This window comes from Lepidochelys kempii, chromosome 3 (assembly GCF_965140265.1).
Source record: "Lepidochelys kempii isolate rLepKem1 chromosome 3, rLepKem1.hap2, whole genome shotgun sequence".
In the NCBI taxonomy this organism is placed as follows: domain Eukaryota; kingdom Metazoa; phylum Chordata; order Testudines; family Cheloniidae; genus Lepidochelys; species Lepidochelys kempii.
The window spans coordinates 526,235-550,788 of NC_133258.1; the positions used below are offsets into that span (position 1 = coordinate 526,235).

The following is a 24,554-nucleotide window of genomic DNA, read 5'->3' on the forward strand; positions in this document are numbered from 1 at the left end:
TTTATCCACATCCTTCTTGAAGTGTGGGGCCCAAAACTGGACACAGTACTCCAGATGAGGCCTCACAAATGTCGAATAGAGGGGAATGATCACGTCCCTCGATCTGCTCGCTATGCCCCTACTTATACATCCCAAAATGCCATTGGCCTTCTTGGCAACAAGGGCACACTGCTGACTCATATCCAGCTTCTTGTCCACTGTCACCCCTAGGTCCTTTTCCGCAGAACTGCTCCCTAGCCATTCGGTCCCTAGTCTGTAGCTGTGCATTGGGTTCTTCCGTCCTAAGTGCAGGACCCTGCACTTATCCTTATTAAACCTCATCAGATTTCTTTTGGCCCAATCCTCCAATTTGTCTAGGTCTTTCTGTATCCTATCCCTCCCCTCCAGTGTATCTACCACTCCTCCCAGTTTAGTATCATCTGCAAATTTGCTGAGAGTGCAATCCACACCATCCTCCAGATCATTTATGAAGATATTGAACAAAACCGGCCCCAGGACCGACCCTTGGGGTACTCCACTTGATACCGGCTGCCAACTAGATATGGAGCCATTGATCACTACCCGTTGAGCCCGACAATCTAGCCAGCTTTCTACTCACCTTGTAGTGCATTCATCCAGCCCATACTTCATTAACTTGCTGACAAGAATACTGTGGGAGACCGTGTCAAAAGCTTTGCTAAAGTCAAGAAACAATACATCCGCTGCTTTCCCTTCATCCACAGAACCAGTAATCTCATCATAAAAGCCAATTAGATTAGTCAGGCATGACCTTCCCTTGGTGAATCCATGCTGGCTGTTCCTGATCACTTTCCTCTCATGCAAGTGCTTCAGGATTGATTCTTTGAGGACCTGCTCCATGATTTTTCCGGGGACTGAAGTGAGGCTGACTGGCCTGTAGTTCCCAGGATCCTCCTTCTTCCCTTTTTTAAAGATGGGCACTACATTAGCCTTTTTCCAGTCATCCGGGACTTCCCCGGTTCGCCACAAGTTTTCAAAGATAATGGCCAATGGCTCTGCAATCACAGCCGCCAATTCCTTCAGCACTCTCGGATGCAACTCGTCCGGCCCCATGGACTTGTGCACGTCCAACTTTTCTAAATAGTCCCTAACCACCTCTATCTCCACAGAGGGCTGGCCATCTCTTCCCCATTTTGTGATGCCCAGCGCAGCAGTCTGGGAGCTGACCTTGTTAGTGAAAACAGAGGCAAAAAAAGCATTGAGTACATTAGCTTTTTCCACATCCTCTGTCACTAGGTTGCCTCCCTCATTCAGTAAGGGGCCCACACATTCCTTGGCTTTCTTCTTGTTGCCAACATACCTGAAGAAACCCTTCTTGTTACTCTTGACATCTCTGGCTAGCTGCAGCTCCAGGTGCGATTTGGCCCTCCTGATAACATTCCTACATGCCCGAGCAATATTTTTATACTCTTCCCTGGTCATATGTCCAACCTTCCACTTCTTGTAAGCTTCTTTTTTATGTTTAAGATCCGCTAGGATTTCACTGTTAAGCCAAGCTAGTCGCCTGCCATATTTACTATTCTTTCGACACATCGGGATGGTTTGTCCCTGTAACCTCAACAGGGATTCCTTGAAATACAGCCAGCTCTCCTGGACTCCTTTCCCCTTCAAGTTAGTCCCCCAGGGGATCCTGGCCATCCGTTCCCTGAGGGAGTCGAAGTCTGCTTTCCTGAAGTCCAGGGTCCGTATCCTGCTGCTTACCTTTCTTCCCTGCGTCAGGATCCTGAACTCAACCAACTCATGGTCACTGCCTCCCAGATTCCCATCCACTTTTGCTTCCCCTACTAATTCTACCCGGTTTGTGAGCAGCAGGTTAAGAAAAGCGCCCCCCTAGTTGGCTCCTCTAGCACTCGCGCCAGGAAATTGTCCCCTACGCTTTCCAAAAGCTTCCTGGATTGTCTATGCGCCGCTGTATTGCTGTCCCAGCAGATATCAGGAAAATTAAAGTCACCCATGAGAATCAGGGCATGCGATCTAGTAGCTTCCGTGAGCTGCCGGAAGAAAGCCTCATCTACCTCATCCCCCTGGTCCGGTGGTCTATAGCAGACTCCCACCACTACATCACTCTTGTTGCACACACTTCTAAACTTAATCCAGAGACACTCAGGTTTTTCTGCAGTTTCGTACCGGAGCTCTGAGCAGTCATACTGCTCCCTTACATACAGGGCTACTCCCCCACCTTTTCTGCCCTGCCTGTCCTTCCTGAACAGTTTATAACCATCCATGACAGTACTCCAGTCATGTGAGTTATCCCACCAAGTCTCTGTTATTCCGATCACGTCATAGTTCCTTGACATCACCAGGACCTCCAGTTCTCCCTGCTTGTTTCCAAGGCTTTGTGCATTTGTATATAAGCACTTGAGATAACCTGTTGATCACCCCTCATTCCCAGTATGAGGCAGGAGCCCTCCCCTCACAGACATTCCTGCCTGTGCTTCCTCCCGGTATCCCGCTTTCCCACTTACCTCAGGGCTTTGGTCTCCTTCCCCCGGTGAACCTAGTTTAAAGCCCTCCTCACTAGGTTAGCCAGCCTGCTGGCAAAGATGCTCTTCCCTCTCTTCGTAAGATGGAGCCCATCTCTGCCCAGCACTCCTCCTTCATGGAACACCATCCCATGGTCAAAGAAACCAAAGCCTTCTCTCCGACACCACCTGCGTAGCCATTCGTTGACTTCCACGATTCGACGCTCCCTACCTAGGCCTTTTCCTTCCACAGGGAGGATGGACGAGAACACCACTTGCGCCTCCAACTCCTTTATCCTTCTTCCTACAGCCACATAGTCTGCAGTGATCCGCTCAAGGTCATTCTTGGCAGTATCATTGGTGCCCTCGTGGAGAAGCAGGAAGGGGTAGCGATCCGAGGGCTTGATGAGTCTCGGCAGTCTCTCCGTCACATCGCGAATCTTAGCCCCTGGCAAGCAGCAGACTTCTCGGTTTTCCCGGTCAGGGCGGCAGATAGATGACTCAGTCCCCCGGAGGAGAGAGTCCCCGACCACCACCACCCGCCTTCTCCTCTTGGGAGTGGTGGTCGTGGAACTCCCAACCTCAGGACATCGCATCTCATGCCTTCCAACCAGCGGAGTCTCCTTCTGCTTTCTCGCCCCAGACATATCATCTGGTCCATTCTCCGCAACGATACCTGTGGAGAGAACATGAAAGCGGTTAGTTACCTGTGTCTGTGTTACTGGAACCCGGACATTCCGCTTACCTCTTCTGGAGGTCACATGTTGCCAAGCTTCTTCACTGGCCTCTTGGCTCCTCTGTGCAACCTGCTCTATATCTGTAGAGCTTTTTGCCCCTAGAAGCCTATCCTGAGTTTCGTCCAGAAAATCCTCAGTTTCTCGTATGCAACGCAGGGTTGTTATCTGTTGCTCCAGACCTTCAATCTTCTCTTCCAATATGGAGACCAGCTTGCACTTTGTACGGACAAAGTCACTTCTGTCCTGTGGAAGAAAGACAAACATGGCACATCCAGTGCAGGTCACAACAGCTGAACCCCCCCCTTCCATATCACCTTCCTACTATGAGCTTCCTCAGAGCAGTTTGCAAGACGTAAGCCTCACTGGGCTCCCTCCAGGCGAACTCCCAGGCAAACTCCTGCTGTGAGCTGCTCTGCTGTCCACTGCTGCTCAGCTGGTTCTCCGCCGCTCAGCTGGTTCGCAAAGCTCTGGCTATTTTTAAACAGCCAGGCTTCCCTGTCGCAAACAAACAGACACCCTACTGCCCGCCCCCTGCAGGCTAGCAGCCAATCAGACACTCACTCAGGCTCTCACACTGCCCCCCCAGCAAACACACGCTCGGATACTTCCTCAGCAAGCAAACAAACACACACTCGGATACTTACCAGTCCCAGGCAAACTCCTGCTGTGAGCTGCTCTGCTGTCCCTGCTGCTCTCCGCCGCTCAGCTGGTTCGCGAAGCTCTGGCTATTTTTAAACAGCCAGGCTTCCCTGTGGCAAACAAATAGACACCCTACTGCCCGCCCCCTGCAGGCTAGCAGCCAATCAGACACTCACTCAGGCTCTCACACTGCCCCCCCAGCAAACACAAGCTCATAGCTTTCGCACTCTTGGATGCAAATCGTCCGGCCCCATGGACTTGTGCACGTCCAGCTTTTCTAAATAGTCCCTAACCACCTCTTTCTCCACAGAGGGCTGGCCATCTATTCCCCATGTTGTGATGCCCAGCGCAGCAGTCTGGGAGCTGACCTTGTTCGTGAAGACAGAGGCAAAAAAAGCATTGAGTACATTAGCTTTTTCCACATCCTCTGTCACTAGGTTGCCTCCCTCATTCAGTAAGGGGCCCACACTTTCCTTGGCTTTCTTCTTGTTGCCAACATACCTGAAGAAACCTTTCTTGTTACTCTTAACATCTCTCACTAGCTGCAGCTCCAGGTGCGATTTGGCCCTCCTGATTTCATTCCTACATGCCCGAGCAATATTTTTATACTCTTCCCTGGTCATATGTCCAACCTTCCACTTCTTGTAAGCTTCTTTTTTATGTTTAAGATCAGCTAGGATTTCACCGTTAAGCCAAGCTGGTCGCCTGCCATATTTACTATTCTTTCGACACATCGGGATGGTTTGTCCCTGTAACCTCAACAGGGATTCCTTGAAATACAGCCAGCTCTCCTGGACTCCTTTCCCCTTTAAGTTAGTCCCCCAGGGGATCCTGGCCATCCGTTCCCTGAGGGAGTCGAAGTCTGCTTTCCTGAAGTCCAGGGTCCGTATTCTGCTGCTTACTTTTCTTCCTTGTGTCAGGATCCTGAACTCAACCAACTCATGGTCACTGCCTCCCAGATTCCCATCCACTTTTGCTTCCCCTACTAATTCTTCCCAGTTTGTGAGCAGCAGGTCAAGAAAAGCTCCCACCCTAGTTGGCTCCTCTAGCACTTGCACCAGGAAATTGTCCCCTACGCTTTCCAAAAACTTCCTGGATTGTCTATGCACCGCTGTATTGCTCTCCCAGCAGATATCAGGAAAATTAAAGTCACCCATGAGAACCAGGGCGTGCGATCTAGTAGCTTCCGCGAGCTGCCGGAGGAAAGCCTCATACACCTCATCCCCTTGGTCCGGTGGTCTATAGCAGACTCCCACCACTACATCACTCTTGTTGCTCACACTTCTAAACTTAATCCAGAGACACTCAGGTTTTTCTGCAGTTTCGTACCCGAGCTCTGAGCAGTCATACTGCTCCCTTACATACAGTGCTACTCCCCCACCTTTTCTGCCCTGCCTGTCCTTCCTGAACAGTTTATAACCATCCATGACAGTACTCCAGTCATATGAGTTATCCCACCAAGTCTCTGTTATTCCAATCACGTCATATTTAAAAAGAAAAGAGAGAATTAGTTAAAATATCAGTATACATATAGACATGAGTACAGTTCTGGGACCAGATTCATAGTACAGATGGTGAGCTCTATAGATGCAAAGAGTTCTTTTAGAATTAGTCCATGGGTTATAGTCCAATGGTCATATCCAGGATGATCCAGACGGGACTGGAGATTTCAGTCTTATGACTCAACTTTCCCTGCATAAAGCATCAAGCAGATCTGAGATGAAAGGATCAGGTCCCCAAAGTTTTTATATAGTTTTCCGGCAGCCTCTTGACCATACAGTCCTGAGTGAACAACAGGCTTTTGAACTAACTTTCTATTTCGTAAGCATCACTGGTAGTTACCTTATGTTAATCCATGTAGTTAATTATTCATTGAGCAGTTCATATACAGTTTACCACAAACTTTAAAGAGACATATGGACAGTGACATTATTTCACCCAAGATTTATCTAAATGTTAATGTTCCCTTTTGATCTCTGAATCAATAGCTATAGTAATAGACAGGAACTCTGTTTACATCTAACAAGATATTCATGGGAAAGCTACTCCCAGCTCCTCAGGCACGCACCCCCTTTGGAGTATAAACCCAAAATTACACCATCTTGCACTGCACAGGGAACTGCAGCATAAGCTCATAAAATTCGCCCCCCTCCCTCAATGTGGAGAGGAATATGCAATAGCCTTTTGCCCCTGAGTTATGATTCCCACACACTGGTTTAGGTAAAGCAAAAACAAGTTTATTAACTACAAAAGATAGATTTTTAGGTGATAGTAAACAGATCAAACCAGGTTACCTAGCAAATAAACAAAAAACGCAAACTAAACTTAATATACTAAATAGATTGGATATGAATAGCAGATTCTCACCCTAAGAGATGATACAAGCAGGCTGCAGATTCTTAAGGGGCAAACTGCACTTTCTTACAGCTTGGAATCCCCAGGTGTTCCACTGACAGGCTAAAAATCCATTTAGCTTGGGTCCAGCACTTCTCCCAGTTCAGTCTTTTTTCCTTAGGTGTTTTCAGGAGTCTTCTTGGGTAGGGAGTGAAGAACACCAGATGATGTCACTCCCTGCCTTATATAGTTTTTGCATATGGTGGGAATCCTTTGTTACAAAGCTTGGTTCTGAGACCGGTCTGTGGAAAAACACTGACATCCCGAGATGGAGTTCAGAGACATGTGGTCTCATCACATGTCCTTGTCGAGTCATAGCAGCCATTACTCACAGGCTGTTTGGGGCATTCACAGGAAGGCTCCCTGGGTGGGAGGTAAGCTTCTCTTAAGGCCTGTTGTTCTTCCCTAATGGCCCTTGCCCGCCCTCTATCTAGAATGAAAGCATCTTGTCTGGTGGGCATCACCCAGGTGTAACTACATTTGAAGTACAGATACATAATCAATATTCATAACTTCAGATACAAAAATTATACGTGCATACAAATATAGTCATATTCAGCAAAACATAACCTTTTCAATGACATCTCACATGACTTATCTTGCATAAAATACATCATAATTATGTCATAATCCTATCCTAGTAATATCACTGTGAAGAATATGGGGTGCAGTGTTACAGCCCTTGTCAAGGCTGATTCCCCACTCTGGCACCTTCGAGTGCAGAAGGTGGGGGCCCGCAAGGATTTTAAAATTTAATACTGGCCACTCCAGGCTTGTATTAAACTCCCAATGTTACAGCTTCTCTCTGACCGTGGATTTGTAGATGCTGCCACCACCCAAGTGCAAAAAACCTCTTTGAAACCAGAAAGGTGCACTTGGGAATTCCTTCCTGTGGGGTACCCTCAAGCCCTTTCATTCCCCCCAGGGAAGAGCTGAGAAAGAAAAACAAAGGAAATCAGTTGTTGCCACCAGCTAATTAAACAACACATGCACAAACCTCTTAGGACACCAAAAATCCAATCCTGTTCTTAAAAAAGGTAAATTTTATTAAAAACGAAAAGAAAGAAAATGCATCTGGAACTTAGGGTTTTGCTAGATTTCAAAAAACCAACTTACAAAAATTAAACATCAAGAATAACCTTGAGGTTCAGCTTAAAGGTTACAAGCAAAACAAAAAGCGTTTGGGGTTAGCACAGAGGAGTCCACAAAACAATAACAAATAAACCTAATCGCTTCTTCCTAGACATTCCCTAATTTACTTACATATCTGGGGTTTCAGATAAGCAGTCTCTAGTTGTGATCTGATGGTCTTTCATATCTAGCTTTTAGCTTCTTACAGCATAACTGCTCCCTGTTCCCCTCTTTCCCAGAGAACAACAACACACAGACAAAGGGAAGTTTTTTCCCAATTTTAAAAAGTTCTAGCCCTCCCATTGGCTCTATTGGTCAGGTGCCCACTCCTTTCCTTTTACCTGTGGGCTTGTTAACCCTTTACAGGTAAAGCAAGCAGAGAGCAACCACCATAGCCAACTGGCTGTCCACAAAATGGAGCTATCCCCTGTTTAGATACTTTTCTAACATGTTTCTAAAGGTTGAATGTGGGTCAATTAGCCTGCAAGCTGCTTATCCCTTTCTGGCCATGTGTCAGAATGGGTCTATCAGTCCTTTGTTCAAGCTTTGGTTTGTAGAGAAGTTCCTCCAGTGGTGAGAAGCAGGATTGAAGATAAAATGGAGAAGATGCAGCTGCCTTTTATATCATTTGTCAAGTGGCTTGTACTTCCTTTGTCCCAAACATAAGCTTACAGCATATGGGCATGGAAAAGTTCTTGGAGTCCCCAGTCATATCCCTATATATCCTGCTGACTCATAACTAAGGCTACCATTTAATCATGGGTAAAAGTCATGGACAGGTCATGGGCAAGAAACAAAAAATCACAGCCTATGACCTGTCCATGACTTATACCATAAATATCTTGATTGAATCTTGGGGGGAGGCCATGGGGCCTGCGGCACCAGCTGTGGGGTTGTGGGGAAGCCCTGGGGGGAGCCCGCTGCTGTTCTGACCGCAGCTGGGGGGAAGCCCTGAGGGGTCGGGGGGCTGCGGCCGGGAAAAAGCCCCGTGGGGCCCACTGTTGCTTCAGCTGCCGCTGGGGGGAAGCCCTGGAGGGCCAGCCACTGCCCTGGCCACCTTTGGACCGCTGCTGGGAGCCACCGAGCTGTGGCTGCTCCCTGGGCCAGCCCCATCGGCAGCTGCTCGGGCAGTCCCTGGGGCCAGCCACTCGGGTGGCCCTGCAGTCAGCCACACCGGCTGCTGCAGAAGTCATGGAGGTAGCAGGAAGTCACAGAATCCGTGAGTTCACTGACCTTCGTGATGGACATGGAGCCCTACTCAGCCCGTGCCTGCTCTCAGTGGATTCATTGTACAGCTGATTGCCCTTGATGGGCCATTAAGCAGGCTAGATAATGCTGATACCAATCTGTCTGGGGGTGTCACCCAGATACACAGCACAAGTTTAAGATATCAATATATCACACATATTTATAACTCATACAAAGATGATACATACATATAAACAAGAGTATTGTATTTGGCAATTATAACTTTTCCACTGATACCTTATATGGCATATCTTGTATGACTCATTGCAATTTTGTGATATTGGTATCCATAATATTATAAATGGTCACGCATATTCTATACAGTGTCACAAATGGGCCCAATCCAGGCTCCTCCGTGGGGATTCTCATCTCAGTCTCACTCAGGATACTGGGTGCTGTCCTGTTAATATCTGCTCCAGGCTCCATGTGCCGATAGCTCTGTGTCTAACTGGAGTGGCATTGCTGCCTGTGGGCCAGGAAGCCTTCTAGCTTGGCTGAGAGCTCTAACCTCTTTGTGCCTTTCCCTGACAGAGCGCAGTGACCTGTTTGCTGTGGCCAGCAGAGAACATCATTGTCTTTGGACTCGCTGAGGGGAAGGTAGAGAAGCCTAATGCTGTCACTGAGTTATGGGCCCTGGGTACTGCTCAGTGAAGGGATTATACTGGTTACTTGCTCTCCTGCACCAATTCCCTGTGAGTCTCTCATGAGACTGTGCAGCGTGGTGTGAGAGTGAGTTATTCATCCACTCCAGCTTCCATTCCTCCCACCAGAGACCATGGAGCTCCTTGTGATTTCTTACCTTGCTGCTTGGCCTAAACGTGCCAGCCCAGCACAGATGAGAGCCTCTCCCTTGTTCTATTTAAAAGCCGTCTTGTGCTGCACCATGAGTGAATCCCTGTTTCTGATATGAGGACAGAGACTACACTGACCAGTGTCCTTCTCTTCCTCAGGTTCGTTTAGCAAATACAAAGACCAACAAGTCCTCCACCATTTACGGGACAGATTCTTTTGTGGTCTCATTAACCTCCAAGTGAGTATGGTGCTGCCGCAGGCTCCCACTGCCCCCGCTCGGTCTCCTGACCCAGCTGCTGGCTCTGAAGAGGCCTCCTTAGTGCTCATGGGGCAGCTTCATAGGCTCCGCTGTAAAGATAAATAAGCCCAGAGCCCCCCTCCCTTGGGGTTCCCTGTGTGTTTTACCATAATACTGTAACATTGCATTATCAGGACATGCCACCCGGTTTCTATACCCTTCCCACCTTCCCCTCCCCATGTCTGTCTGTCTGTCTGCTTTGTCTTTACAGAGACTTTGAGCTCTCTGGGGCAGGATCCAGACCTTAGTATGTGTGTGCCATCGGGCAGATTGTAGGCACTCTCAAAAAATAACTAAGGAAAAACAGTGGGCTACCATTGGCTCCTGCAACCCCATGAGAATCAAATCAGCTGGGGATGGGAGGGAAAAGTGGGACAATGAGTGCTGCTGTGCTATGCCGACTTGTCCTGGTGTCTCTTGACAGCGTGTCGGGGAAGGGGATCCTGTCTGGCCATGCAGATGGAACCATTGTGCGCTACTTCTTTGATGACGAAGGCTCAGGTGAATCACAGGTACTGAATGGCTCTTTGGAAAAGACTCCTTCTTGCACACATCCTTCCTCTGTAGTCACACCAGGCCTGGAGAGTAACTCCAGGACAGCAGCAGGCTGCTCTCATCACTGCGTGGCTAATGGAGCACTGATTAAACCATGGAAGGGTGTCTAGATCTGGTTTTGTATCAGTTTCAGAATTTGTGTGGGAAGGGGAATTACCCCAGTGTCTGTGAGACCCAAGGCTATCCACATCTCCATGGGGCTCTGGGAGCACCCTGGTGCCCAGGAGAGCAGCACTCAAGTTGTGAGAGCTGTGGGGTATGTGTATTGCCTTCTTTCCACTGCCCCCTGTTGTGTTCTTCATAGTTACACCAACAGATTTTAACAGGAGATTTCCATTTGTAATGATCACCTTGGGCTTCCTCCTGAGAAGGCTTGAGACCAAACAGTCCTAAGCCAAGCTTTTCAAGCTCTCCATAGTGGACAGGAAGGAGGAAGAGTACTTATTATTCCAGCTGTCACCCAAAGCAGCATTTTAATTGCAGTAACAGGAAAAGTAAGTGGCTGATCCTCCTTCACAACGTGCCACAGGGGCAAAGTCGTCTTGTGTCCTCATCCCAAATTCTTGCTGGATGTGGTGTCTGAGTGTCACCTAGCCAGACCAGTCATCGTCCAATGGTCTTCCCAAAACCTCATTCTGATCACAGAAAGCTGGACCCCATGGCCTTGGCCAGGGGAAAGGGAATGCCATTTCCACTTGGCCCTTCCCTCTCTGGCTGGATTAGGTTGTGCATATATGTTACCCAGGGTGACAGAACCTGATGGTCTTAGAGATCACTTTGCCAGGGCAAAGGTGTACTGAGTCCACAGCCTGTTTATAACATTTCATTGTTTCCTGTTGGTCTGTCTATATCTAGGTATTGTCTCTTGGCTTACATTAGATTGTCAGCTCTTGGGTCTGGGACTGTCTTTTTGTTCTGTTTGTACAACATCTAGCACAGTGGCGTCCTGGTCCATGACAAGGTCTCCTAGGTGCTATAGTAATACACTGCTAATAGTTATAACAGTCCTGCCTCGGTAATGTTTCTGTTACAGAAATCTGCAGGGCTGCTACCAGGAGTTTTTTCACACATACTCCGTGCTGCTGTAGCATGACATCTAGATCTGATATTTGCTCTGGGGGGCAGATCTGCAATCTGTTTGACTAGAACTTGCTGGCTTCCCACAAGTGGGAATATGCAGAGGTGACCTTAGAGAACTGTTTGGTTCCCCATGCATTGCTGCTGCATATTCTACTCCTGGTGGAATTCTGCACCAAAACATTAAAAATTCTGTGTACAATATTTTAAAATTCTGCATATTTTATTTGTCAAAGTAACACAATATAATTACACCAGTTTCAATTATTTTTGGTCATTTATTTCAAAATACCTGTCAGCAAGTATGTCTGTAACAATACAGACAACAAAAAAGATTCAGGAAATGTTTTTTGACAAATAGATTCCTTACTAGGCATATTAATACAGAATTCTGAGTAATTCATGTAAACTGCAATACAGAACTGTATTTTCCACACCCCTCAGAAGCACTGCAAAGGCTGGGGGAGTCAGGGGTAGCTGAGGGACAGGGAAGTAAATTGCTGGGAAGGAGCTTGGGTGTGAACTTGGAGGGTTGTTGGGTATGGGTGGGAAAAGTATGGAACAGGGATTGTTAGGGAGCTTCCCCCATGCAGACCCTGGCTGACCCCTAGCCTCTCCCATTCAGTCAGGCACATCTGCCCCTGTCCCCATGTGTCTCTGTGCCCCCACCCAAGCACGCCCCTGTCCCTGTGTAGCTCTGCCCCTCCCTCCCCCTTGTGACCCTGTGCCACTTTTCCACTCCCATTCAGCCCCTGTCCCAGTCTGTCTTCCCCCACTAGCCCTTACGAGCCCCTGTCTGACCCCTCCAGCACCCCACGCTTTCTGTCTCCCCATAGCCTGTGTCTTCTGACCAGGTCTAACAAGCTCTGCAAAGAAGGCAGCTCTCTCTCTTCCCTTGCTGGCCTTGAGCTGCAGCTTTGTTTCATCAGCACAGCGCCCTCTGGTAGGCAAAAGGCAGCACTACAGAAGTTATTTTCTGCTGGGAGCTGATGCTGTTCTTGTGCCACAGCGCCCTCTTGTGGGCAAAAGGCAGAATAGCAGCAACTCGTCAGGGGAAGCTTTTTTCTGCGCAAAAAATTAGAAATCTGCAGAGCTCATTAATTATGCAAGCACGCAATAGCACAAAATTCCCCCAAGAGTAATATTCATGCTACTCCCCTGCCGCTGCCTTCCCCTCTTCTTTGGAGGGCTGCTCTCATGAAGCACTTGGCTTTAGCAAGAGGAATTGAGGCAGCTGATCCTCTTACAGCCTCAGTTTCGAATATCTGTTGCCACATGAGATTGGTTGTGCAGCCCCAACAGGCACTGCTTCCCAGGAGGTGCATCCCATGAGTGTATCTGTGCAGGGGCAACACTGTATGCAAGAACTAGGGGACACTGAATGAAAGTGAAAGGGGGGAATTCAGAATGGATAAAGGAAAATACTTTTTCACACAACATGTAATTAGATTGTGGAACTCACAGGAAGTTTTTTGAGACCAAGAACTTAACAAGATTCAAAAAGGGGTTGGATGTTTATATGGCTAGCGAGAGTATGCAGAGCTGTCATAATGAATGCTAACCAAATTCTGGCAGGGATGTTAAACCTCTTTCAGGGCTTAAGCCTCTAACTACGTGGGTGTGTCTGCAGTGCAGCCCGGGGTGTAATTTTTGGCTCAGGTAGACATACCCTTGCTCACTTTGACCGAACTAGTGTGCTAAAAATAGCAGTGTAGCCATGGCTATATGTGTGGAGGCAAAAGCTAGCTGCATGAGTACCGTTCTGCCCAAACCCCTAGGTACATACTTGAGTGTCTAGCCTATACCACTGCCCGTGTAGTCATGGCTACTGTCATAAATATAAAGGGAAGGGTAACCACCTTTCTGTATACAGTGCTATAAAATCCCTCCTGGCCAGAGGCAAAACCCTTTCACCTGTGAAGGGTTAAGAAGCCAAGGTAACCTCACTGGCACCTGACCCAAAATGACCAATGAGGGGACAAGATACTTTCAAATCTGGAGGGGAGCAGTGGGGGACACAAAGGATCTGTCTGTGTGATGCTTTTGCCGGGAACAGATCAGGAATGCAGCCTTCCAACTCCTGTTAAGTTAGTAAGTAATCTAGCTAGAACATGCATTAGATTTCCTTTTGTTTAATGGCTGGTAAAATAAGCTGTGCTGGATGGAATGCATATTCCTGTTTTTGTGTCTTTTTGTAACTTAAGGTTTTGCCTACAGGGATTCTCTGTGTTTTGAATCTGATTACCCAATAAGGTATTTACCATCCTGATTTTACAGAGGTGATTCTTTTACCTTTTCTTTAATTAAAACTCTTCTTTTAAGAACCTGATCGATTTTTCATTATTCTTAAGATCCAAGGGTTTGGGTCTGTGTTCACCTGTACAAATTGGTGAGGATTCTTATCAAGCCTTCCCCAGGAAAGGGGGTGTAGGGCTTGGGGGGATATTTTGGGGAAAGACTTCTCCAAGTGGTCTCTTTCCCTGTTCTTTGTTTAAAACGCTTGGTGGTGGCAGCATAGAGTTCAAGGACAAGGCAAAGTTTGTACCTTGGGGAAGTTTTTAACCTAAGATGGTAAGAATAAGCTTAGGGGGTCTTTCATGCGGTCCCCACATCTGTACCCTAGAGTTCAGAGTGGGGAAGGAATCTTGACAGCTACGCTGCTGTTTTTAGTGTGCTAGCTCAATCAAACTAGTAACTCTGCCCAGGCTGAAAATTACACTCCCAACTGCAGTGTAGACGTACCCAGAGAGACCTAATGTGGGGGACAGATTGTTCTACATCTGCTACTGTGGGGTTCTTTTACCTTTGCTGGACTAGATGAGCCCTGGTTCTGGTCCAGAGAGGATGGTTCTAGACTATTCTCAGTGGTAGAAGAGGATAGGACAAGGAGTAATGGTCTCAAGTTGCAGTGGGGGAGGTTTAGGTTGGATATTAGGAAAAACTTTTTCACTAGGAGGGTGGTGAAACACTGGAATGCATTACCTAGGGAGGTGGTAGAATCTCCTTCCTTAGAAGTTTTTAAGGTCAGGCTTGACCAAGCCCTGGCTGGGATGATTTAATTGGGGATTGGTCCTGCTTTGAGCAGGGGGTTGGGCTAGATGACCTCCTGAGGTCCCTTCCAACCCTGATATTCTATGATTCTATGATTCCAGTCTGGCAGTTCCTGTGTCCCTAGAAAACCATAGTCACGATGGTAAATAATGGTGGGTTTTGGCATCTGGGTGTGGGGTGCATCTTTTCTTTGCCTGCCCCTGTGGATAGCAGCAGGGGTGACAGAAGATTTTAGGGGGCTTAAACTCCGTTACTATTAGTAGTAATAGTTCCTGGTCCCAGCAACTTAAGAAGAGCAACCAGGCTCCCCTTTGTGCCCCACCCCAGATCCAGCCCTGTGTCCTGCAATGCTATATCCATGCAATCAGGATGTTTTTGCTGCAATGATCAGCAGTGAAATATTTGGCCGAGCAAAGTGAGGTCAACTTGATCACTTAATTGTTTGTTTTTCTGTCTGTCTTCTGGTAGAAGCTATGAAGTGTGCAACACTCTAACAATGTCGACATTTAAATTGTCAACAGTAGAGTGCAGAGTTAACACACATTAAGGTGATGGGGCAGCTTATTCCTCTCAAAGCTCTGGTTTCAGGCTGTTTCTGTGGCAACTTTGGCAGTCAGCCCTAGAAACCTTCTAGAAACATAGCTCACGAAAGCTTATGCTCAAATAAATTGGTTAGTCTCTAAGGTGCCACAAGTACTCCTTTTCTTTTTGCGAATACAGACTAACACGACTGTTACTCTGAAACCTGTCACTTTTTAAACAAGCAGCTGATGGCTCGCAGGGGGCTTTGTACCTGGTCTGCTCAGTCTGCTGGTGGTGCTGCTGCTCTGTTCAGGACTTTCTGTCTTGTTTGTTGTAGGGTAAATTGGTGACGCACCCCTGCCCTCCGTATGCCCTCACCTGGGCTTCCAGCAGTGTCGTGGCTGCAGGCTGTGATAAGAAGATTATAGCTTATGGAAGGGAAGGCCACATAATTCAAACCTTTGATTATAGCCGGGACCCCTTGGAGAAGGAGTTCACCACAGCAGCCACTAGCCCCGGGGGCCAGTCAGTTGTCATTGGCAGCTACAACAGGTATGGTGCCTAATGGCTGGGCCTTTCCGTTAGAACAGCCTTCCTCGCCTGCCACTTGCAGTTTTTCAAGGTCACTGCTTCCTCATCTCTTCCCACAGGCTGAGGGTGTTGAACTGGAGCCCCCGCAGGAGTGCCTGGGAGGAAGCCAAACCCAAAGAAATCGCACACCTTTACACTATCACAGCCTTAGCATGGAAGAGGGATGGCTCGCGGCTCTGTGCGGTGCGTACCATGAAATTATAGCCTCAAGCCATCCTCCAGAGCCACCCTGAGGTGTGCTGAAGTGGCATTCCTGCCTGCTGCATGGTGGAATCTGATCTGTGTCCCTGCAGTCAACGACACATGGCACTGGGAGGGACAGCCAGAGACCAAGGGGGAGGGATGGCACCTAGAAACACAAGGAGGAGGGGTGGGCTGGGATTTAGAGTGGGAAAGAAGTTCCTGCAATCTGGTATGTGATGAGAGTCGCAGGAGTTTGAGAAATGGCACAAGTGATGGTTCAGCGGCCGCAGCAAGATCCCTTCCTCCGCCTGGCCTTCCCAAATGCAGTCTGCCCTCTGTCTCCCCATAGCACCTGGTGGGGTGGGGAGGAGCTGAGCTGGCTTTAACCCCTTGTATTCCAGGGACCAGAGAATGCCCCTGTCTCTGCCTTAGGGATTCTGCTCAAAATTATCCCAGGCTGAAAGTCCCTGGGCAAAAGATGTGCCCTACAAGGCTGTTCCTTGCTTCCCCTTACACATTTAAGACCTTCATCTTTAAAGCGAACCTGGTTTCATTCTTTGATAAGATTAGACGTTTGGTTGATGAGGGTAAGTGAGTCTATGTAATTACTGAGACTGTGGAAAGGCATTTGGCTTAGTACCGCATGATATTCTGAGTTAAAAAATGAGTACATGTTAATGGATTAAGAACTGGCTGACAGACCTCACAAAGTAGTTGTTAATGGGGAATCCATCATTCAATGGCGGTGTTTCTAGCGGGATTCCACAGGGATCGTACTAGGCCTGACACTATACTACATTTTCTTCAAAGATCCAAACGTAAATATAAAATCACTGCTGATCAGATTTGTGGTGACACAAAGATTGGTGGAATGGTAAATAACTATGAGGACAGGGCAGTCTTACAGAGCAGTCTGGATAGCTGGTAAGCTGGGCCCATTCAAACAAAATGTGTTTTTAATGCAGCCAAATAGAAGGTCAGACATCTAGGAAGAAGGAATGTAGGCCATACCTATAGAATAGAGACTCTATCCTGGAAAGCAGTGACTCTGAAAGGGATCTAGGGATCATCTTGGACAGACAGTTGAACATGAGCACCCAGAGCAATGCGCTAGTGAAAAACGCGAATGTGATCCTTGGATAGATAAGCAGGGGAGTAGTGAGTGGGAGTCAGGAGGAGATTTTACCTGCGTATACAGCTACCTGCGTATACAGCATTGGTGAGCTTAGTACTGGAATACTTGTGCGGTTCTGATGTCCACTTTTTCAGAAGGATGTTGAAAAATTGGAGAGGGTGCAGAAAAGAGCCACAAAGATTATTCAAGGGCTGGAGCAAATGTCTTACAGTGAGAGAGCTTCATCTGTTTAGCTTATTGAAAAGAAGACTGAAGAGTGACTTGATTACAGTATCTAAGGACCTTCACTTGCTGCACTCTACCTGCCTTGTGTTTGCTCCCCAGGGCACCCTTTGCGGAGGGGTGGAGCAGTTTGACTGCTGCCTTCGCAGGAGCATTTACAAGAATAAATTTGAAATGACATATGTGGGGCCGAGCCAGGTAAGCAGTTCATCACCTGTGTGAAGCACGTGTCTGTGAGTGAAGCTGTGATAATCAGTCACCTAGCACGCTTAGTCCTCAGTACTGTCTACTACCCTCCTGTCTCGCCCAGGTCTGCCTCCACAGCCCGCTCCCAGTCCCCAGACCCTCCCTACAGTCCGCTGTGATGGGTTTCATAAGCTCTCACAGCTGGGCTCCTGCTTACACCCAGCCCCAATAAAACATTGGCTTTGTTTAAAAAATTCTGTTCAAAAGAGTTAAGGGTACCATTGGAATTCAGCAAAGTGCTTAAACAATTCCACTGGCTTGGAAAGCCCTGTGCCTTCTAAAACACCCAAACGTTTAAAAGTCTGGAAACGGAATCCAGCCTCTGCCCTTGCCCTCCTGCCCACCCCAAGCCAAACTTTGGCCCCTAAAATTTGGAAAATATACACAGAAGTCAACACAGTGCATTACCAAGCGAGGGTAAAATCCCATTGCTAGCTAAGGGATCCATCTCCACCAGTTTGCTGGGAAGTGTGTATATTTTTGCATATATTAGGAACAAGATTCAGTGTGGGTGAGTGGTGGAGGGCAGCTGGGGTGACAGACCTGGCATCAGTTCCTGGCTCTAACATAGACTCATTGTGTGCCCGTGAACAAATCACTCAGTCTCCTTGTGCCATAGCTCCCCAGGGGTACAATGTGGGGGGGGTGAGGGGAATGCTCCCTTTCCTGCAGGGGTGCTGTGTTTGTGAGGGGCTGGGGCATAGAACTACCTAGACAGATAAACAAGAACCTTCCTTAGGGCTCTTGTGTTGTGCTCCTGTAGGGGCCAGCCAGCTTCCTTACCTCTTGCCCTGCTCTCTCCAGGTCATTGTGAAGAACCTCTCCACAGGAACCAGAGTGGTGCTGAAATCCCACTATGGTTATGAGATTGATGAGGTGAAGATTTTGGGGAAGGAGAGGTACCTTGTGGCCCATACCTCAGATACACTGCTGCTGGGGGATTTGAACTCCAACAAGCTCAGTGAGGTACTGGAAGTTGCTGCAGAACCTTGTGGTTGACCTGGTGTCTCTAGATTCCCAGGCAGACTCACTGGCGTCTGAATAGTGTGTTGGTTAAAAACAACTAGTGGTTTTAATAAGTTGGAGGGGACTGGTTAGCTGAGAGAATTGGTAGTGGGATCTGGGCCCTGTTCTGTTAATTTAGGTGGAATAAATAGGCTAAGCATTTGAAATTTAAAGTATTAAATAAAGCTTTCATTTTAACAGCATCCCTTGTTCCCTTGCTCTTTAGCTGGAGGCAATGGTTGGAAGGAAAATCCCCCGGCTGTTGGACCATCTCTGAGATGGTATAGACCGTGGTAATAACTGTCATCCCAGGTGGTGTCTGAGATTCAGCTGGGGCTGGTGGAGGTGGCAAAGTCATCTGGTTCCCTGCCCCCCCGGCCCCGGCCATTCTGGCCAGGACACCTCACGGGATCAGGATGATGAAGGCCAGGGTCCCGGGAAATGGCAGGAGTGGCAGCCGTGACGGTGAAGCTCACTCCAGTAGCATCTGCTGTTCTTTCCAGCTGTCCTTTTTGTTCTTTCCGTACTTTCCCCACCAAATCATTTTCTTTTAAGGACCCAGAAAGAGCGTGATGGGTGTTGTGTCTCCATTTCACATCTTCTCCCTTAATATTTGTTGTAACATCTTACAAACTTTTACATACTTTTTACAGCTGAGCTGACAATTGGGGTAAATTTGTAGGCCCAGTTGGCATGACAGGTCTTTATGGGGGCCTTAGTTCCAATCTAGTAAGGAGCCCGAGCCCAGGATCAGCATTTGTGACATCTCTATTAACATGTTCAGCTTGTATGTTTGTCTGGGCTGTGCAAGTTATAAGCTCTTCAGGATAGCATCTGTGTCTCCTTATGGGCTTGTGCAGTATCTAGCACGTTGTGGGTGCTATGCAATAGATACAGTAAAAATAATTACAGTATATGCTCCCTAATAGCAACCCTGATATTAACGACTTCCAGCTAATAACAACATTTTGCCAGGAACCAGTCCCATCCTATTTAATTTAATAGGATTCAAGGCTCTTAAGCAAAGTGAGCAGTCATAGGATAAGAGGGAAGGTCCTCTCACAGGTCAGTAACTGGTTAAAAGACAGGAAACAAAGGGTAGGACTAAATGGTCAGTTTTCCCAGTGGAAAGAGGTAAATAGTGGGGTCCCCCAAGGATCTGTACTGGGACCAGTGCTGTTCAACATATTCATACATGATCTGGAAAAAGGGGTAAACAGTGAGGTGGCAAAGTTTGCACATGATACAAGATTACTCCAGATAGTTAAGTCCAAAGCAGACTGCAAAGAGTTGCAAAGGGATCTCACAAAACTGGGTGACTGGACAACAAAATGTCAGATGAAATTCAGTGTTGATAAATACAAAGTAATACACATTGGAAAACATAGTCCTCAACTATACATACCAAGTGATGGGGTCTAAATTAGCTGTTACCACTCAAGAAAGATCTTGGAGTCATCATGGATAGTTCTCTGAAAACATCCACTCAGTGTGCAGTGGCAGTCAAAAAAGCGAACAGAATGTTGGGAATCATTAGGAAGGGGGTAGATAATAAGACAAAAAATATCATGCCACTGTATAAACCCATGGTGAGCCCACACCTTGAATAGTGCATGTAGGTCTGGCTGCCCTATCTCAAAAAAGGAATATTATATTTGGAAAAAGAACAGAGAAGGGCAACAAACATGATCACGAAAGCTTATGCTCTAATAAATTGGTTAGTCTCTAAGGTGCCACAAGTACTCCTTTTCTTTTTGCGAATACAGACTAACACGGCTGTTACTCTGAAACCTGTCATGATGAGGGGTGTGAACCAGCTTCCGTATGAGGAGAGGTTAAAAAGACTGGGGCAGTTCAGCTTAGAGAAGAGACGACGAAGTGGGAGAGGATCCAGGTCTATCAAATCATGACTGGTGTAGAGAAAGTGAACCAGGAAGTGTCATTGACTCTCACATAACACACGAATTTGGGGTCACCCAATGAAATTATTAAGCAGCAGGTTTAAAACAAACAAAAGGAAGTTCTTCTTTACATAACGCACAGTCAACCTGTGGAACTCCTTACCAGGGGATCTTGTGAAGGCCAAACAGGGAAACTGCTGCTGATACTGTGCAAACAGAGGGTGCACTCACTGACTCAGCAGGCTCAGCTGACTAGCAGCATACTGCTGATTGGTCATCTCTTAAAGCTTCCTGTTCCTGCCACACCCCTTGTCTGAGCAACTGGTAGCTGGGCCTGCTGCTGACCAGACCCCAGAGACTAACTTCCTGCCTTCTCACCTGGTTCCCGCTCCTTGTTCCTGTTACCTCACCTCATTCCGTGTTGTGCTCCCTTGCCCTAACTCCAACTACTGACTCTGGCTGTGACTCCCAACCCCAACACTACTCTGGGTTCCAACCATTAGTTCAGTCTGCTCTCAAACAGGCCCTGACAGACTGTCAGAGAGAGCACCACAGCTGATCTGAGTGCTCAGGGAGAGAGGCGGTCTCTCCAACAGCTACAATTCAAACTGTACAGAGATTCATCTTTACTTGTAAAAAGAAAAGGAGTACTTGTGGCACCTTAGAGACTAACAAATTTATTTGAGCATAAGCTTTCATGAGCTACATCTAGCTCACGAAACCTTATGCTCAAATAAATTTGTTAGTCTCTAAGGTGCTACCTTTTCTTTTTGCGGATACAGACTAACACGGCTGCTACTCTGAAACCTATCTTTATTTGTGCAATACCTATTGGTGTAGATGAAACTTTACAGACACTTCTGCCCCAGAAGGGGTGATACACAAAGGGTGTGGGGGAAGTTTGAAGGTCACAGCAATAAGAGATCAAGAAATGCTTTGTTTACATATATGGCATGTCTCTTTAGTCGGCACCTTGTATTACACCTGGAAGCAAATCAGAAGCCAGTGTGCTACAAAGGCCAGGTGAACACAGGGTTCATCCACTCGCAGTGCCCTTCCCAAAACTGGGTCAAGGGCTTTGTGCTCAGCAGCCAAGTCTGAACTTCCTGTCTCCATTGCAGCTCCTGCTGACATCAGTTCCCTAGCTTCGGTAGCATCCTCAGGGGAAGGGATGCTGTATATGGCCTCCAGTTACAGTGCTAAACTGGACTGGGAACAACAGCACCTGTTCAGAAACCTGAGCCTGTGGACACTGCTGCTTGGTAATCAGAGCAGGGGTTGGCTGGAGTTAGTCTCCATGTTTCTCTCTCCAGTGCTCAGCATCAAGCACAGTATCCCTCTCACGCGTCCATCATACTTGTTTCTAGTAAGGAATCAGGTCTTGGCGTGGTCAGTTTATCTTGCCTGTGCTCCTTGAAGCTATGACTGAAAGCCCCTGCTTGGGGGAGGAAGGGCCAACTGCAGCCGCTTTCTCTGGCTGGCTGGGTTTGCTGCCTCAGTCCGTTTAATGCCCTTTGACATCACTACAACTATTCTGTTGTTAATTATTTTCAGTTGCCAAAGGTGTGCTGGGTACCTCTTCACTGCAGCTGGGAGCTGTAATTCTCAGCTCTGGTAGATATTGTACGTTCGCTCTGCTCAAGCTAGCGCACTAAAAATAGCAGTGTGGCCACAGTGGCACAGCGGCCGCTTTGGGTAGCCGCCGAGTAGCTAGTGAATGCATGTCTACCCAAGCTGGGAATTACAGCTCCTAGCTGCAGTGTAGACATAGCCAGAGAGACTGGGGAAAGGCACCTTCCGGCACAGAAGGGAGACATATCTGTAGTCAGCATAACACACAGCAAGTGAGAGCAAAAACAGTGAGGTGAGGAGAGGGCAGGCAGAAATTCTGTCCCTTCCCCTTCTTTCTCCTGGACTTCGGCACCACTGAGTTCTATGGAGGACTTTAACAGAGGCCAGAGAGGTAGCTTGGGGAGCATTCCATGCATGGGGGCGGCATGGAGGAAGGCACATTTCTTGATCTCTTATTGCTGTGACCTTCAAACTTCCCCCACACCCTTAGTGTATCACCCCTTCTGGGGCAGGGGTGCCTGTAAAGTCTCATCCACACCAGTAGGTATTGCACAAATAAAGATAGGCTTCAGAGTAGCAGCCGTGTTAGTCTGTATCCGCAAAAAGAAAAGGTAGCACCTTAGAGACTAACAAATTTATTTGAGCAGGCCTGTGAGAGAAGGAGATGAAGGGATAGACAGGCTGTGTCGTCGGTGGAGGGAATGTGAAAGGAGTCCAGGTCCAAGGTGCAGGCTGGGGCCCTGGGAGCAAAGGCAGGGAGCTTGAATTTGACCCCAGCTCAGTGGGGAGCCAGTGATGGGTGTGGGGGTCTTATTACCTGGAAAAGTAGGAGGAATGGCAGTGCAAACTGCTCACTGGCCGTGCAGGCACCTGAAGCGTTGGGAGGTGAACTCTTGTGCTGCATCCCTCACTGTGTCTAGTCAGGCTGTTTGCAGGGAAGGCACCAGGCTTGTCTGTGCTGCTGCAGAGAGTGGGAGGAGGTTAGTTCCACAGAGCCAAACAGCAGTGAAATTTCAGAACCCAACAAGATGTAACAATCGAGATGAAGTAAGAGCTGAAATGCTTCTGCTGCTTTGATCGCTAGCTGGAATCCCATCTCGCTGACCCCAGATTCCATGGTGCCTGCAGCTTGACAGCAGTGCAGTGACAGCAGCCAAGGGACCACCAGGGCAGCGCTCATTCACTCCACACCCTTGTGTTGCAGGTGGCCTGGCAAGGATCCGGAGGGAACGAGAAATTTTTCTTTGACAACGAGAATGTGAGTTGGATTGGGTGAAACTCTTCCCTCTCCTAGCTGAATACACTATTCACAAACTGCAAACATGAAGTCGTCCCCTGGGGTGGCCCATTTCTTTGCCATGCCTCATGCTGTCCACCCAACTCCTGCAGCCTGTGGTCTGCTCCCTACCCTGCCCATGTTTCAGGGAGCAAAACAAACCTTTGGTATGGGAGCTTGCATGAACAGTGTTTCCACAACAGAGAGGTGGAAACACTGCCCAGGCAGCAGAGGGGTAGGGCAGAGGAGGAAGACGTTGGGGGGAAATTAGACATACAGAGAGCAGACATATGACTCACTGGGGGGAATCCTACTCCACCTGTCATGGCTGAGAGGCTTGGAGAAGTCGGCTTACTAGCCTACAGCCTGGCTCCTACAGGACAAGAAACTCAGCCCATTGGTACTGATTAGTGGCAGACACAGAAGGGAGACCAAGGATGGAATGAGCTCCAGAGACTGAGCGCTCCTCCTGACCCTAGAGGGTGAATCCAGGTCAGGGTGCAGGGCATCCCTTCCACAAACCCAGCTAGTACCTGTGCTCCTCCACTGAGCCCTTCCTCTCACACTGCCTGCTGTCCGAGTCCTGTCTTCTGTCTCCCTACAGGTCTGCATGATCTTCAATGCTGGAGAGCTGACTTTAGTGGAATATGGAAGCAATGAAATTCTGGGATCTGTCCGCACAGAGTTTATGAACCCTCATCTCATCAGGTAAGTGTCGCACTCCTCCTTATCCCCATCACAGGTACTGCTTTGAGACTGCATGGGACTGATCGGGGGCCATCACATCCTAAATTGTCCCCATGCATGGGTCCTAGCCCTGAGACACAATGTGACCTGGGAGTGAGGCCAGGCCATCACATCCTAAATTTTCCCCATGCATGGGTCCTAGCCTTGAGACACAATGTGACCTGGGAACCTAGGAGTGAGCCCGGGCCATCACGTCCTAAATTGTCCTATTGCATGGGTCCTAGCCCTGAGACACAATGTGACCTGGGAACCTGGGAGTGAGGCCGGGCCATCACATCCTAAATTGTCCCCATGCATGGGTCCTAGCCCTGAGACACAAGGAGACCTGGGAAACTGGGACTGAGCCCGGGCCATCACATCCTAAATTGTCCCCATGCATGGGTCCTAGCCCTGAGACACAATGTGACCTGGGAACTTGGGAGTGAGCCCGGGCCATCACATCCTAAATTGTTCCCAGGCATGGGTCCTAGCCCTGAGACACAAGGAGCGCCATGTTGCTCCTGAATGGTCTCTGAGGCTTAGCCTGCACTTAAAAGCTAGGTTGAGGTGGCTACATTTGTCAGATGTGAAAAACCTTACATCTCTGGCTGATGTCGCTGTGCCGACTTACGTTTCAGGGGACATGCATGTGCGTCAACAGAAGAATGCTTCTGTCAACGTACCTACCATTGTTTGGGGAGGTGGTATTTCTGTACCTATGGAAAAACCCCTTTTGTCTGTGTAGTCTATGCCTACACTGCAGGGCTATGCTG

General features: G+C 48.1%; 2 protein-coding genes across 8 annotated transcripts in view; one reads left to right on the forward strand and one right to left on the reverse strand.

Annotated features, from left to right (window-relative positions):
- IFT172 (intraflagellar transport 172) overlaps positions 1–24,554 on the forward strand; it is a 151,634-nt gene that overhangs the window by 24,420 nt on the left and 102,660 nt on the right. For 5 of the 7 annotated variants that reach the window (XR_012157848.1, XM_073335400.1, XM_073335399.1 and 2 more), the window contains exons 5-13: positions 9,161–9,226; positions 9,580–9,659; positions 10,144–10,231; positions 15,262–15,476; positions 15,575–15,698; positions 17,158–17,253; positions 18,106–18,267; positions 22,984–23,037; positions 23,660–23,763. Coding sequence is in view for 6 of the 7 variants with exons in the window: in XM_073335400.1 (XP_073191501.1) it covers positions 9,161–9,226; positions 9,580–9,659; positions 10,144–10,231; positions 15,262–15,476; positions 15,575–15,698; positions 17,158–17,253; positions 18,106–18,267; positions 22,984–23,037; positions 23,660–23,763 (989 nt within the window). In the remaining variant the exon portion in view is untranslated. The remainder of the gene's footprint in view (positions 1–9,160; positions 9,227–9,579; positions 9,660–10,143; positions 10,232–15,261; positions 15,477–15,574; positions 15,699–17,157; positions 17,254–18,105; positions 18,268–22,983; positions 23,038–23,659; positions 23,764–24,554) is intronic. The other 2 variants (XM_073335397.1, XM_073335401.1) reach the window with 2 other exon arrangements.
- On the reverse strand, positions 1,436–3,905 carry LOC140908088 (uncharacterized). The gene is made up of 2 exons (XM_073335065.1): positions 3,862–3,905; positions 1,436–3,460 (listed from the first exon to the last, which is right to left on the reverse strand). Exon 2 carries the CDS (start codon positions 3,125–3,127, stop codon positions 2,516–2,518), a length of 612 nt encoding a protein of 203 aa, XP_073191166.1. The 5' UTR covers positions 3,128–3,460; positions 3,862–3,905; the 3' UTR covers positions 1,436–2,515.

What these genes read in the sequence shown, in the direction of transcription:
- LOC140908088 (XM_073335065.1), bottom strand. Translation starts at nt 3,127, where the DNA reads ATGTCTGGGGCGAGAAAGCAGAAGGAGACTCCGCTGGTTGGAAGGCAT.